General features: G+C 37.0%; 1 protein-coding gene across 5 annotated transcripts in view; it reads right to left on the bottom strand.

Moving 5' to 3' along the window:
* The window catches only part of LOC150094665 (NPC intracellular cholesterol transporter 1-like), a 537,686-nt gene that overhangs the window by 143,586 nt on the left and 378,792 nt on the right, over positions 1–15,308 (bottom strand). For all 5 annotated transcript variants that reach the window (XM_090411500.1, XM_090411501.1, XM_090411502.1 and 2 more), the window contains exon 19: positions 7,425–7,618. In XM_090411500.1, the coding sequence (XP_090267626.1) occupies positions 7,425–7,618 (194 nt within the window). The remainder of the gene's footprint in view (positions 1–7,424; positions 7,619–15,308) is intronic.

Below are 15,308 nucleotides of genomic sequence, written 5' to 3'. Positions count from 1 at the left end.
TGGAAAACTATTACATAAGTTGGAGCAATTAAAAATTGATATATGAAACTGGTGGCATGGATAGGGATAGCTGATAGGCAAATCAAGGTAACTAATGAGGTGCCTCAGTGGTTTATACTATGGTCACTGCTCTTTAATTTGTATAGGGAATGATGTAAGGAGGGGGTGTAGCTATTCAGTTGATTGATGAAGGTGTAAATCTGGAGAGACAGTTACTGATAAAGGTGATGCAGATATTTTGTGAAATAAATAAATGAATAAACTGGCATAATGAGTAAAGAAAAATATTTGTCAATTTAATGTTGCAGAATGTAACGTAATGCACTTCTAGATCAAAAGATTACATACCTTGTATCATATTAATGGATTTTTTTTTGGCGACTAGGTGACAATTGTTAAACATCAGTTGTCGTATGGTCTGCAACAAGATAAGTTAATTTTATATTTATTGCATGACAATATTGTATGATTTTAGATGGAGTGTTACTGTGTGATATTTGAGTGTGGATTGTGGCATTTTATTAGTTCTTAGGCAGTATTATTTTAAACTCATTGTTTATTAGTGCTCTGGTAAAAATGGTGATGAAAGGTTGCACAGGTTGGTGCAAAAGACAAATAAAGTGATGCCGTGGATTTTTTAAGAATGGTATAGTGCTGTAAATGCAGTATCTATGCATGGGAAGATGTTGCAGATATTTATGTGGAGAGACATGATAAGAGAAAGGAGTGACTGTCAGTGTACAGGAACCATGAAATTTTGATGAACCAGAAGGTTTATTTAAATCAGAGTAGGGAACATGCCATAATAGAAATGGTTTGAAGAAGGCTGTGGGAATGTCAAGAAAGCAAGTGAAACTGATAATGAATAAAAGAATGTGATTGATGATAAAGTGTGTGATAATGACATTGAAACAGATTGCAATTAATGGTAAAATGGCATGTAGAGTTGACAAGAACAAGCTTATGTGGATAAAGGCTAAGATAGCAAGAGTGAATGATAATGAAAAATTGATGCAAGATTTTGAAAGCTCAGTTGATGAAGATTAGGCATGAGATGAAGCATATGTAGAGTGAAATGAAGAGAATTGTAGATATATACAGTCATACCCTGAAGTTACGTGGTAGGTGGGACTTACAAAAAGCGCTTAAGTCGAGCGTAACTCTGGGTATAATTTTGTATGTAATTTATATATACAAACATACAAAATATTAGTTAATTGGGACCAAAGGTTTACAAAAACACCTTTTTTTTTTTTTTTTTAAGAAATATAATCAGAATTGTAAGTTTTCGTACATAAAAAAAAGAAAGTTATTTCTATGTCATTTGTTTCATAAAATCTAATAGATTCGTCTGATGGCATAATGTCTTTTTCTTGTCATGCAAAATTTCTTCATAGCAAGCTAATGATTTTTTATTCCTCGCCTTGTGGCTACAATTCGTTTTCCCTTAGAATCTATGTCCTCCAAAATCTGTAAACCTTTCTTTTATGATTGTTCTTATTATGGATTCGTGTAGACCGAACTTCTTTGCTGGCTCACAAATTTTCATTCTGCCTTCAAAATCCTTAATAATGTTGAATTTTGTTTCCAAAGTCGATGTTTTTCTTTTCTTGCTAGCTATATCAGAATCGGACTTGCTTCTTTTGGACGACATTATTATTTTTTATGTGACAAAATTTCTATCAAGAACATAACATTAAACAATCGCAAGGTTTGTAGACTATAAAAATCGTTTATGAATGGAGAACATGTGAAACATGTCAGTGCTTGTTCACAGCATGTGCGACACTGGCGAATGTGGCCAGCGCCGGAAACATACAACTAGTGGTGAAACAGAACAGGAATACGTACATATAAGAAACCATGTAACTCCGGATTCGTGTAAGTCGGGGTATGACTTTATATATCAAAGAGTAAAGAAGATGGAAATGAATGATATTGGTATGAACGAGGTAACAAAAGACATGAGTAGTATAATATGGGGATTCAATTATTAGAGGTGTACTGAAAGAGAAGATACAAGGTTCATTTTTAAGTGGTAAAATGAATTCAGTGATTCAGGTACTGGATATAAGGAGTAAGTCGGCAAGAGATGGTAGTGGTAGTAGGAACAAATGACTTGACTGAGAACAAGGAGAATGTAAGACTGGACATTAGGTTGTTGAGAAGGGTAAAAGATAATATCGTGATAGGAAAAGTAGTCAGCGTATTGCCCAGGTATGACAGTGATGAGATGGAGAGCAAGAATTATGAATAATATGTTAGCAGAAATGTGCGAAGAGAAAGGAGTGCTGTTTGTTAATGCGTGCAATGAGTTTGAAGGATTATTATTATTACCCCAAGACCTCATGGAGTCACACTCATCTGGGAAGTCCTTTTATCACACAGACAGCTCATCATACCATGTCTTAAACACACTCAAACTCCTTGCAGACACCACACTCTCAGGCAAGGCATTCCAATCATTTACAACTCTGCACGAAAAAAATCTCCCTCTCACTCCTCTACTCACACCCTCTTTATACAGTTTCCAGGGATGACCTCTGGTTCTCCCCCGATCTCCCACTATTTTCTGTAGAACTTCTCCAGCATTGATCCTATAACAACCCCTTACCAACTTGTAGGTCTCTATCATATTTTCCCCCTCTTCCTCCTGTCCACAAGACTCTGCAAATTGCATCTTCTCAATATTTCCTCATACTCGACATTTCAGAGGTCAGAAACTACCTTAGTCAGTCGCCTTTGGACCCTTTCCAACAGCTTTTCATCCTTCTGAAAACCAGGTGACCAAATCAAAGCCTTATACAACGGAACAAGAATCTCCCTACTTCTACATGTCTGTCCTCTGTATCATTCCCGGAAGCCTTTGTGCTGTCTTCATGATTTTGTCTGTGTCCCCTAAATTTTAGATCCTTATCCACTATCACCCTCAGATCTCTTATTTTCTCCACCTCCAACAATATATCCTCACCAAGCATAAATTCTGCATCCCATCTTTGTTTTCCAAATTTTAAAACCTTACATTTTGCAACATTGAACTCATATCCCCATTTCCATGCCCAATCACTCAATTTATCAAGTCTTCTTGTAAGGCCACAACATCTTCTCTACTCTTCGTGGTTCGTCCCAACTTTGCATCATCTGCAAACAACTGAATATCTCTATACAAATCTTCACCTATATCATTAATACAAGTTAAACAGTAATGGCCCTAAAACAGACCCCTGAGGAACTCCACTAGTGACTTTCCTTTTCCTGGATATTGTTCTCCCATACATAACTTGTTGTTACCTATCAGATAGCCAGTCTCCAATCCAATGCACTAATCTCTTCTCAATCTTTCCTCACGCTCGACATTTCAGAGGTCAGAAACTACCTCAGTCAGTCGCCTTTGGACCCTTTCCAACAGCTCTTCATCCTTCTGAAAGCCAGGTGACCAAATCAAAGCCTTATAATATCCAACCCCATCTGCTCTAGTTTGACTGTCAACTTATCATGAGATACTCTATCAAAAGCCTTCGTGAAATCCAAGTATATATTTCTGTGTATCCTTCTCCTCTGTCCAAGGAAGCAGTCACTTTATTGTAATAAGTAAGTAGATTACTAAAACATTACCTCTCTTTAGCAAATCCATGCTATCCATCAAAGATAATACCATTGTTTTCAACCCAACTCTGGATCCTAGTTCTCACAAGCTTCTCCAACAACTTAACCACAACACCTGACACACAGATAGGCCTATAGTTTGATGCTTGAGTTCGATCACCTCCTTTATGAAGTGGCACAATCTTGCCCTCCTTCCACTCCTTAGGAACTTGACCGAATGCAAGACTCATATTAAAAAAATATGTCAAGACAGGTGTCAACTCCCTGGCACATTCCTTCAGAATACGTGGTGATATATTATCAAGTCCCACAGCCTTATTAACATCTAGTTTACTCAACTCCCCATACACCTCTTGCTCACTTACAGTCAGTCTCTCCTCCCCATCATCAACTGCTCTCCATGAAGTCACATTCACAAGATTGAAAGACCTTTATGAACTGCTCATTAAGTATCTCCACCACACATTCTGCAACAGCTGTTTTTATACCAGGATGAATTGAACTGTATAAGAGTGATGATGCGAGTTATTTGGAGAGAATGCTGCTGGAAGGGAGAATAAGGAGTGCAGAGAATGAATCTGAGCAAGTGAGAAGTGATGTGATGGAGGAGAAGAATAGAAAGATTGCATTGAAGTGGTGTTTATGAATGAAGAAGTGTGCAAGACAGACAGACAGAAAAAAGGGGAGACTCAGGGTGGATTGGGGAATACCATGAGAGAAATGTCAATGCTCAAAGAGGAAGTGAATGGATGTGTAAATAAGAAAGGAATAGGATTTCCTGGAATGTAGGGGTAAAACAATTAGATTTGAAAAAGATTCTGGGATGGGCAAGGAGAAAAATCACTCAAGGAGGGCATTGAAGATGTCACATAATGATACCACTAAATGGATGTAGAACCAGAAATCAGCTGTTATGTTCGAATCATAGACATATCAGGGCATTCTGACAGGAATAGAGATGGAAGGATATGATGATTTTCATGAAGACTGAAAAGATAAAAAGGGAAGTGGAGTGCTATTGCTGACGGAAAGGGAGTTATGTCCATAAAGTGTAGAGATATGGGGGTGGGAGAATGGTTGACATGGTTTTGAGGAGGTAGTATAGTGTGAGATGGAGGTTAACAGAATGAAATACTTAGTGGATGTTACTATAGACATGGTAATGTGGAGAGTAGTGACTATCAAGTGTATAAGCAAATTAGCCAATAGGAAAAGGTGATCATTATGTATAATTTTAATTATGGCAATATAGCATCTCAAAATAAAGAAAATTAATTTCTTGAGTTTCTGAAGGCCAGCTACGTCAGGCAGTACATAACAGAGGGTACTCAAGGATTTGAGGGTCTTGGATTTGATCATCTCATTGGAAGACGTCATTATAAATAAGGTGTCAAATCTTGCTTCAGTTGGTGAAATACCATGAAGTGATTACCTGAGTGGTTGCCAGCCATGTGAGGACTTCTGTGAGGAAAGAGTATGTGAAACTACAAGGCTAGTGATTATGAGAAACTCAGGAGATGCTTGCAACTGTAGCATGGAATGAGAACTTAGGTGGAAAGGAGACAATACTGCTTGAGTGGTGTTCAAAAGCTGTCTTGTCAAAACAGTGTCTACTATTCATAAGGTAGATAAGAGATTCATAAGATCATAAAGATCATCAATTCATAAGAGATTAAGCATGCAATAAAGATGGCATTATGGAGGCAACATAAGACGAGTGATAACAGTTGATTCCATGAGGAGTACAAAGAATAGGCAAGGAGGGTGACTTGGTTGATAAGGGTAGCAGTTAGCTAATTAAACAAAAAAATTATGACAGGATGACACTAATTGGAGAAAACTGTATAAGGATAACTACTGGAGAGGATATAGTTGATGTTAAAATCAGCAGTTCATAAAGTTCTTTCATCCTTGTGAACATGACATCATGGAGAGTATGAGAGCAGTGGATGAGGTGGAACAGTTGGAGGTAGAGACTGAGTGAGCAAGAGGTAGATGCTCACTCAGTCAGTGAGCATCTACCTCTTGCTCACTCAGTCAGTCTCTACCTCCAACTGAGTGAGCAAGAGGTAGATGTGGAATTAAGTCAACTAGACGTAAATAAGACTTGAGACTTGATAGATCACCATTAATTTTGAGGGAATGAGCCAGGGAGTTGCAGCCTTGACATATTTGTTTAATGAGGATCGTAATGGATCAATTTCCAAAGCAGTGGAAGGAAGACAAAATTTTACTGTTTCATAAGGGAGGTGACAGAATTCAGCCATGAAATTATAGGTCAATTTGTGTGTTATGTGTTGCAGTTAAAGTATTGGAGAGGTGAGAACCAGGATCCAGAATTGGCTTGACAACAGTGGTATTATCTTTGATGGAAAACATGGAATTGCTAAAGAGAGGTCATGTTTAGTAATATACTTATTTATTACAATAAGGTGACATTTTAGTGATATTACAATAAGGTGACTTCATCACTGGATGAAGAAGATAGATGCACAGTGGTATACTTAGGTTTTGTGAAGATTTTTGATGGTTGATAGATCATCACATAAGTTCATGAGTTATTTGTGATAGATATCAGTAAGTTATGTATGGGGGAGCAATAACTCAAAAGAAGAAAGTCACTGGCGAGGTGCCTCAGGGAGGTCTGTTTAGGACCATTGCTGTTTAACCTATATGTTAATGATATTGGGGAAGATAAAAAAAATTGGAAAATTTGAATAGGGATATTCATTGCTTGTGGATGATGGAAAGTTAGGCAGAACTATGAGGAGTAGGGCAGATATTGTAACCTTACAGAAGACTGGGATAGAGTGAGAAAATGTGCACAGAAATGGGGATGCCAATTCAATATAGAAAAATAAGTTTTGAAATGTGGAAAGCAAGGATGTAATGGAGAGTTTATGCTTGGTGGGGATATAGTGTTGGAGGTGGAGAAAATCAGATCTTCAGGTGATGGTGGATAATGAGCTAAAATTTAGAAGACACATTGCCAAAATCATGAGGAACAAATTCTTGCAATGATGCAAATGACACTGACTTGTAGAAGGGAGGAGATTCCGCTTCCATTTATAAAGCCTTGATTAGGTTACAAATGGACTACTGCACAGAGATTTGGATACCTGGTTTTCAAAAGGATAAAGAGATATTAGAAAGAGTCCAAAGGCAATTGAGTAAGGTAGTTTGTGGTCTCTGGAATGCTGAGTATGAAGAAAGGTTTAGAAAATGCAATTTACATAGTCTTGTGGATAGGAAGAGCAGTGATATGATAGAGACATACACACTAGTAAGGAGTTGTTATAGAATTAATGTTGAAGAGGTTTTTCATAAAATGATGGGAAAACAAGAGGTCATCCCTGGAAGCTATATAAAGAGGGTGTGAGCAAGGGAGTGAGAAGATTTTTTGCATGAAGAGTTGTGAATGATGACCTCCAATGATGAGTCTTTGGCTGCATTAGGGTGGAGGTCTTGAGATAATAATGATGGCACTGGACTGTATAAAATTGATGAGACTAGAGATTTGGGAATAATGGTGAACAGATTTGAAGTTCAGATGACATAATTTTCATAAGTCAAACTGGAAACTATGTAGTTCCATGACTTGAGGAAAAAAAAGTAAAGTCCTGCGAACACAAAAATTATAAGAGACACAGAAATCCTAGTATTTGTGCAATTACACAATGTAGAAATAGTCCATCCCTGGTGAGTCCACACCTTCATCAGAAACTTGTAATGATCATTTAAATTGACTTTTTGCTTAATCTTTGCTAAGTCTAATAAATTTCTAACTTTTTAATTATTTTAATTAAAAAAAAACTTACTTGTTTTTCATTAATGCAGCATATCTTAGATGGAATGTAAGAGAAGTGCTGTCACATCTTGTATGAGCAGAACAAATCCTGTTTTGCATAACTTTATTATTGTAATCATACCCCTCTGTTATGACAAAATACAGTGGTGGCCCAACATTCAAATACATATTTAGGTACTGAAAATACTTCAACATATAGGAATCCTGAAATATATAAGTTTTAATTAAAAAAAAAAAAAATTGTAAACTTCAAGAATGTTTTATATTGTTATTACTTCTATTTTTCTGTTATTCACAGTGGTCAAAGAATATAGGTATGCTCTGTGCCATTAATAAGAGAAAGAATAATTATAAAATAACTTAAGTGACTGCACATGGTACGAAGGTAACAGGCACAAGAAATAGCTGCCATACTAAGTGACTAATTGAGACCAGACTGATGTTAGAGGTAGCATAAAGAGAGTTCAGTTGGATAAAGGAAATAGCTATACTCCCAAGGATGTGAAATAGAATACATTATATTCCAGAATTCAGAATGCTGAAGAAATTAGAAATGAGCAACCAATAACACAGAGAGAGAGAGAGAGAGAAACAAACAATATTACAACATCTAAATGGCTATCCAAATGAAATGGTATACATTACACTACATTGAAGAATTTTGAGTGCCTGCAGACACCATTAGAAATGACCATACAATACACAAATGTGTATTCAAGTGGAAGGCAGACAGTTTAACAACTCTTATGGAGGGGGCGAGATGTTTTGCATGAAGCTAGTTATATTGATGATAGTACAGGAGTTATGCTTATCCAAAACAGAAATGCAAGTGGCAGTGGTTTTGAAACAGAATCTGTGAACTACCCAGACCAGTTTCGACCTTTATTGAGGTCTCATTTACCACGAGTTGCACCAGTCCTGAAAGTACTTCAAGTGCAAACTTTGTTTGCTTGCACTTGGATAAAGGATAAAACCCAATATATAATTAGTAGCATAGCCAAGTGAAAAACTTCCATAAACTTATCTGTAATCCAAAGAAGGTAGAGGTGGAAAGGTTGAAATATTTCGTTAGATGTTGCTATTGATTTGGTAATGGGAAATGCAGGGAAAAGAAAATGTATAGATAACTTAGCACAACAAACAGGAAAAAGGTAATTATTATGGGTGAAAGAGGACATTGATACAGACTTCCTATCTACTGTGGAGGATATAACTGGGATATTAACTGATAATAACCAATCCATAAAGGTTTTTCCTCCTCACTGCACTCAAGCCCTACATCATGTGTGACTTGAGTGCAGTGGAAAGAAAGAAAGGAATGATAGTGAATGTGCAGGGGATATATGAAAATTGAGTAAACTTGATGTTAATAAGGCTGTAGTGCTTCTTGATATATCATCATCAGAAATCTCCGAGAAGTCAAGGACTCACCAAGGGAGGCCATAGATTACCCATACCAAACATCATACTTGCTCTTAAACTTATTCACACTGCTCCATGAGAGAAAAATTTAGCTCTCTCATCCCTTAAATAACTGAACACAAAGTAAATATACAAGAATTCCTACTTGTCCTTTACTCACCTTTCATATAACTAAAAATTTCATCAGTTTATAACCTATAACAGGGGTCAGCAACATGGGACTCGTGGGCACTTGGGTGCCTGTGCGCCCCATGTTTACATATTTTTGAAGTGCCTGCCACTGTGCCAGATATTGAAGCATCAAACAACCTTCACATTTTTAGTGTGCATGTGAACTGCATATCACCAGTTATGGGTTATGCACTTTTGTCACACTAGGCTAGTGGCCCGAATTCTTTTCTAGAGTGACAGTCAGTTATACTTTCAAGTTTCATGCACAGAAAAGCCAGATGGACTATCAAGGAAACAGTAAAATACTAATAAAAATTATAAAAATTACTACTAATAATAAAAAAGACTAATAGAAATTACACTCAATACATTAAGAGGTCACATAATAATTGGTGCATATGCACCAGAAGAGGGAAAAGAAGAAGACAGTAATATATTTTATAAAGAATTACAGAATGTCATAGATAAAACAAACAAAACTGACTATTTACTGCTAGCAAGAGATTTAAATGCCAGAATAGGAAACAAAAAAATACAAAACAAACATAGATAAATTTGGCGAAGATACATGTAATCGAAATGGTCGCAGATTGCTTGATTTTGTCATTTATAATAATATGAGAATAATGAATTCAATGTTTAAACACAAGGAAATACATAAATATACTTGATCAGCCAGAGGATAAAAATTATTAATTGACTACGTTACCATAAATTTTAAATTAGCAGAGTTAATTTTAGATATAAGAGCATATCGAGGCTTTGAATTAAATTCTGATCATTATATGGTATCAGCAAAAATTTGATTTAAACCAAAGTGGCTAAAAACACATAAAATTGAAAATTCTTACCAGCCAAGCTACAAAATTTCTTCATTACAGGATCCTCAAGTTAGACAACAATATCAAAAATGCACAAACTTAAAAACAGAAACCACACATGAATCAAGTGACATAGAAGATAAATGGGAAAATTTGAAACAAATTCTCACAAAAGCAGTAATAGAAACCTTAGGAATAAAGCACAAATGGATTAGAAAAAGAGGACTACGAGACTGGAACAAAGAAATAGAAAATATAATAAAAACCAAAAAAGGACAGTTACCATAAATGACTAAATTCCAAAACAATAGAAGCAGAAATAGTGCAATTGCAAAATGAGAAGTAAGGAAAAAACATAGAGAAAGATGGAACAATTTCGTAACAGAACTAGAAAAGGATTTATTTAAGCCACAACCCAAAACCTATAAGCAATAAAATCAATGAATAAAGAAATTAAAAAAAAAAAGATAAAAATACAAACAATAGATTTAGAAAAATGGGTGAGCTATTTCCGAAATCTCTGGACAAATGAGAACAATGAAATAAAATTTTATAAGACAAAGAATGACCTAATAGAAAATATCATGTTAGAACTGAAAAATATAATAAAGAAGATGAAAAATAGGAAAACACCAGGAGAAGACAATATAAATATAGAACTATACAAAAATGCAGGTAAAAAATTTAATGAAAGACTACTGAAAAGTTTTTTAATACGGTTTGGATGTCTGGAAAAACACCTAACTCTTGGAAAAAAGCACTGGTTATCCAAATCTATTAAAAAGGAAATAAAGACGATTGCAATAATTAGAGGGGAATTAGCCTGCAGAATACAGGATATAAAATATATGCAGGAATATTAAAAGAGAAACTAAGCAGCATTGTAGAAGACAAATTACTAGAAGAATAAAATGGTTTCCAAAAAGGCCGATCCTGCATAGATCCAATTTTTACTTTAAAATTATTAATAGAGAAGAAAATTTCAAAAAGGAACACACATGGCCTTTATTGATTATGAAAAAGTCTTCGACAAAATTAGTAGACAAAAATTGTTTAAAATATTAACCGATTTAAACATACCAAACCAACTTTTACAATCCATTCAAGAAATATATACAACAATTAAAATAGCAGTTAAATTAGAACACATCACAGAATGGAAAGATATATTAAGAGGAGTACGACAAGGATGTACCCTCTCACCTCTGCTTTCAATATATATAAATAAAATCATAATCTGGAAACAGCATAACCCATTTGGTATACAAATGACCCTGCAAATGAAGATATTATTATTCAGTCATATTATGAGTCAAAAGACTCATTGAGGGAGGTCCTTCCTAAGACAAAGTCTGTCAAGACTCATCGAGGGGAGGTCCCCCCCCTGAGAAACACAGTCTATCATACCACTCTTTAAACTCACTGACCGTTCTCGCTCCCACCACTTTATCAGGCAATGCATTCCATGGCTCAACCACCCTCCACACAAAGAAACCACTCCTTACCCTCTTGCTCACAGTTTCCTTTCGTAACTTCCAGGAATGGCCTCTTGTCATCACTCCTTCCCGCTGTTCAACCAAGCGAAAGAACTCCCCAGTGTCAACCCTGTAACCACCTCTCAACAGTTTAAAAGTCTCAATCATATCACCTCTCCTTCTTCTATTCACCAAACTCTGCAGTCCACATTCTCTCAGCCGATCCTCATAACTATCCTTGTACAGTCCTGAAACCATCTTTGTCATCCGTCTTTGTATCCTTTTCACAGTTAATTTATCCCCTTCAAATCCTGAGGACCAAATCTGAGAACAATAGTGGTCTAATCAGAGACTTATACAACGGAATGATAACCCTCTTATCTCTGCAGGTCAGTATCCTTCTCATAATAGCAGCAATCCTCTGTGTTACCTTCACCACCTTTGCAATATATTCCCTAAACTTCAGGTTTCTATCAATCATCAACCCCAAATCTCTTGTCTCCCCTACTTCCTCCGGTATAACTCTTCCCATAGAGTATGCAGCATCCCATCGATGTTTCCCAAACCTCAAAACTGACATCCCATTCATTTGCCCATCTATCTAGCTTATTCAAATCCTCTTGCAGGGCTACCACATCTGCACTATTACTAATAATCCTTCCCAGCTTCGCATCATCCGCAAACAACTGAATATCACCCTGCAATCCACTGGCTATGTCATTGATATAAAGGTTAAACAATATAGGTCCTAGTACTGAGCCCTGTGGGACCCCACTTGTAACCCTCTGCCTCCTGGAAACTGCTCCACCATACACAACTCTCTGATACCTATCAGACAGCCAATCCTGAATCCAGTTGACCAATCTGACATCCAGACACATGTGCTGCAACTTAAATATCAGCTTATCATGTGGCACCCTGTCAAATGCCTTCACCAAGTCTAAGAAAATTGCAGTATATGCCTTTCCCTAATCTAACGTTCTTGTAACTTTATTATAAAAGGCTAGCATATTGCTAAAACAAGAGCACCATTTCACAAATCCATGTTGACTCTCACAGATAACATTACCCTCATCTGCCCAATGCTGTATACGGTCCCTCACTACTTTCTCCAAGATCTTAACAACTACTGATGACACACAAACTGGTCTATAATTAGACACTTCCAGTCTGTTACCACCCTTATGCAATGGCACTATCTTACCTTCCTTCCATTCCCTGGGCACCTTTGCCAAAGTCAGACTTTCGTTGAAAAGCCACGTTAAAGGCACTGTCAATTCCCTAGCACATTCTCTCAAAACTCGTGAAATACCATCCAGTCCCACAGCTTTACTGACATCCAGAGTACTCAGTATCTGAAACACACTCTCCTCCTGTACCTCCAGACCTCGAACCAGTCCTATCCCTCTAGCATTAAAACTGACTCCTCTAGGATGAAATACTCCAATAAAGTGTTCATTGAACAATTCCACTATGTCCTCTGCATCAGTCACTCTATTCCCATTTTTATCCCACAATATCATTCTTCCACAGTCATTTCTCCTCCTACTGGCCACATAGCTAAAAAATTCCCTAGGATTTTCTTTGGATCTTAGGGCCAATCTCCTCTCATATTCCAGTTTTGCTTTCCTTACCACACTAGTCACTCTTCTGGCCTGTGTCTTATATTCCTCATGCATCTCTTCACCTGTCTCCTTATATCTCTTCCATAGCCTCTTTTTCGCATGCAATTCCTGTTTAATATTGTTTGTCATCCACTTTACTCCAAATTGCGTCCTCTTCTTCACTCGTGGTATACAACTTACCATTGCTGATAACAAATATTCTTTCACAATTTCCCACGTACTAGTGATATCCAGGCCTTCCAATTCCTCCCTCCATGAAACTTCCCGAAGTTGACGTCTAAGACTATTATAATCACCTGCCTTATAATTCCACATAAGTTCCCGTCTCTTTGATACTCCTGCATGTCTATTCATTTTCCAAGTCAACACCATATGGTCACTCTCTCCAACTGGTGGGAGAGACATCAATTCAGTTATTATCAACTCTTCTGATGCTATAACCAAATCCAAAACTTTTGAACCTCTTGTTCCCTCTGTTAAATGTTGCCTAAGACATTTGTCCCTCAAGAATTCTAGAAATTCCATTCCCCTATTGCTACATGCATCTTCCTCTCTCTTTATACTACTGAAGTTAAAATCTCCCATAACAATCATTCTTCTTGCACTTGCCAAACTTAGCTGTCTAAACATCTCCTGGTCCCCATCCTCTGTGCTCCTGGGTCTGTAGCAACACCCCACTAAATATCCTGTCTTGCCTACCTCTACCTCACACCATATGCTCTCAAAATCATTTGTCTCACTTCCTTCCAAATTCTCCACTCTTAGAGGACATAGGTCATCACGTATCATAAGCAGTACCCCACCACCACGCTTTCTCCTCCTATCCTGATGAAAAATGCTATACCCAGCGACTTCTATTCCTGTTGTTATATCCCCTTCTGTTAACCACGTCTCAGTGATCGCAATAATTTTTGGCCAGGCTGATGCTATCTGCGCCACCAATTCCTCTCCCTTATTCCGGATACTCCTGGCATTAGTATAAAGCATATAAATGCCATTGTTTCTATACCCAGCATTATCCCTTCTAGACTCCACTGGGCTCAGTGTTACCTGACATTGTCTCCCTTCTCCCAAGAGGCCACCCCTGCTATCATCCTCCCTGGATAGATACACTACTATTTGCAGATGATCAAATAGTATTAGCTACATCAGAAGATGACTTACAAAGATCATTAAATGATATCTCAAAGAATATAATATGACAATATCTAAAGAAAAAACAAAAATAATGGCATTCAAAGGAGAAAACCCCAATAAGAAATAAAATAGTGATAGATAATAAAATACTTGAACAAGTAAACATTTTCAGATACTTAGGATGTGATCTATCATATGAAGAAGAAAAGACATAGACCCTAAAATATCAAACTTGTCAACCTTCAGAATGAAGGAAATAGGGATATGACAAGAAACGGCAAGGTTGTACATGAAAATTGTGAGTGTGAATGTAGAAAGTGTGAATGATAGTATAAATGGTTTCTCAGAGAACAAAAAAGATGAGATAGATGCATTGAGTGAGATCGCGTTGTTGAATAGTGCGATAGAAAGAGCAAAACAGTAGCTAGAGTGCATGAACAAAAGTAGACTGAATGAACCAACCAATAATAAAAGGTATGACAGGAAAAATAGACGTATGAATGTGTACATGAACAAAATGAAGGATAGAGTGCTGTATGGAGACTCGTTAGTACGAGGTGTGTTAGTAGAGGATTTGACAAAATCGTACCAACCTGGTGCGACCATAAAGGACGTAACTGCGTCTATTAGAGAGCAAAAGGAAAGGGTGAAAGAAATGATTGTTGTGGCAGGTACGAATGATTTGAAAGGAGATAAAATGGAAATGATAGAAGACCTGAATGAATTGTTTGAGGTAGCAAAAGAAAAGAGTGAGAGAGTTAGAATGATTAGTCTTTTGCCACGGTATGACAGTGAAATGTTTAAAAGGAGGGCTATAATTGCAAATGACTTTATGCGTGGGTTATGTATGACGAGTGGTGTGGAATTTGTGGATGTGTGGAGTGAGTTTGATGGGCGAAAGGATCTATATAAGATGGATGGCTTGCATTTGAATGGTTACGGTGTAAGAAGACCTGAGAAAGTGTTGCTGAATGTAATGGATGTGGAAATTCAGGGAAACTAGATTTGTTAGGGGGGGGGGGGTAGAGATACAGTCCTTATGGAGGCAGTTGAATGTAAGAATGAATATAATATGCCAGAGCAAATAAGGACAACAAATCAGAGTGGGATAGTTAATCTAAGGCATCAAGGTAGGGTTGGGGCTAATGGGGGTCTTAAATTCATGTACACTAATACTAGGAGTATTAGGAACAAGAAGGAAGAGTTTTTGGCCATGGTTGGCACTTCCAGACCACAGGTTATA

The sequence above is a fragment of the Typopeltis vanoorti genome, chromosome 21 (genome assembly GCF_054136105.1).
Source record: "Typopeltis vanoorti isolate ZY-2024b chromosome 21, IOZ_Tvanoo_1.0, whole genome shotgun sequence".
Taxonomy (NCBI): Eukaryota; Metazoa; Arthropoda; class Arachnida; order Uropygi; family Thelyphonidae; genus Typopeltis; species Typopeltis vanoorti.
The sequence above is the reverse complement of the archived record's forward strand: the minus strand, read 5'-3'. Positions and strand labels throughout refer to the sequence as shown.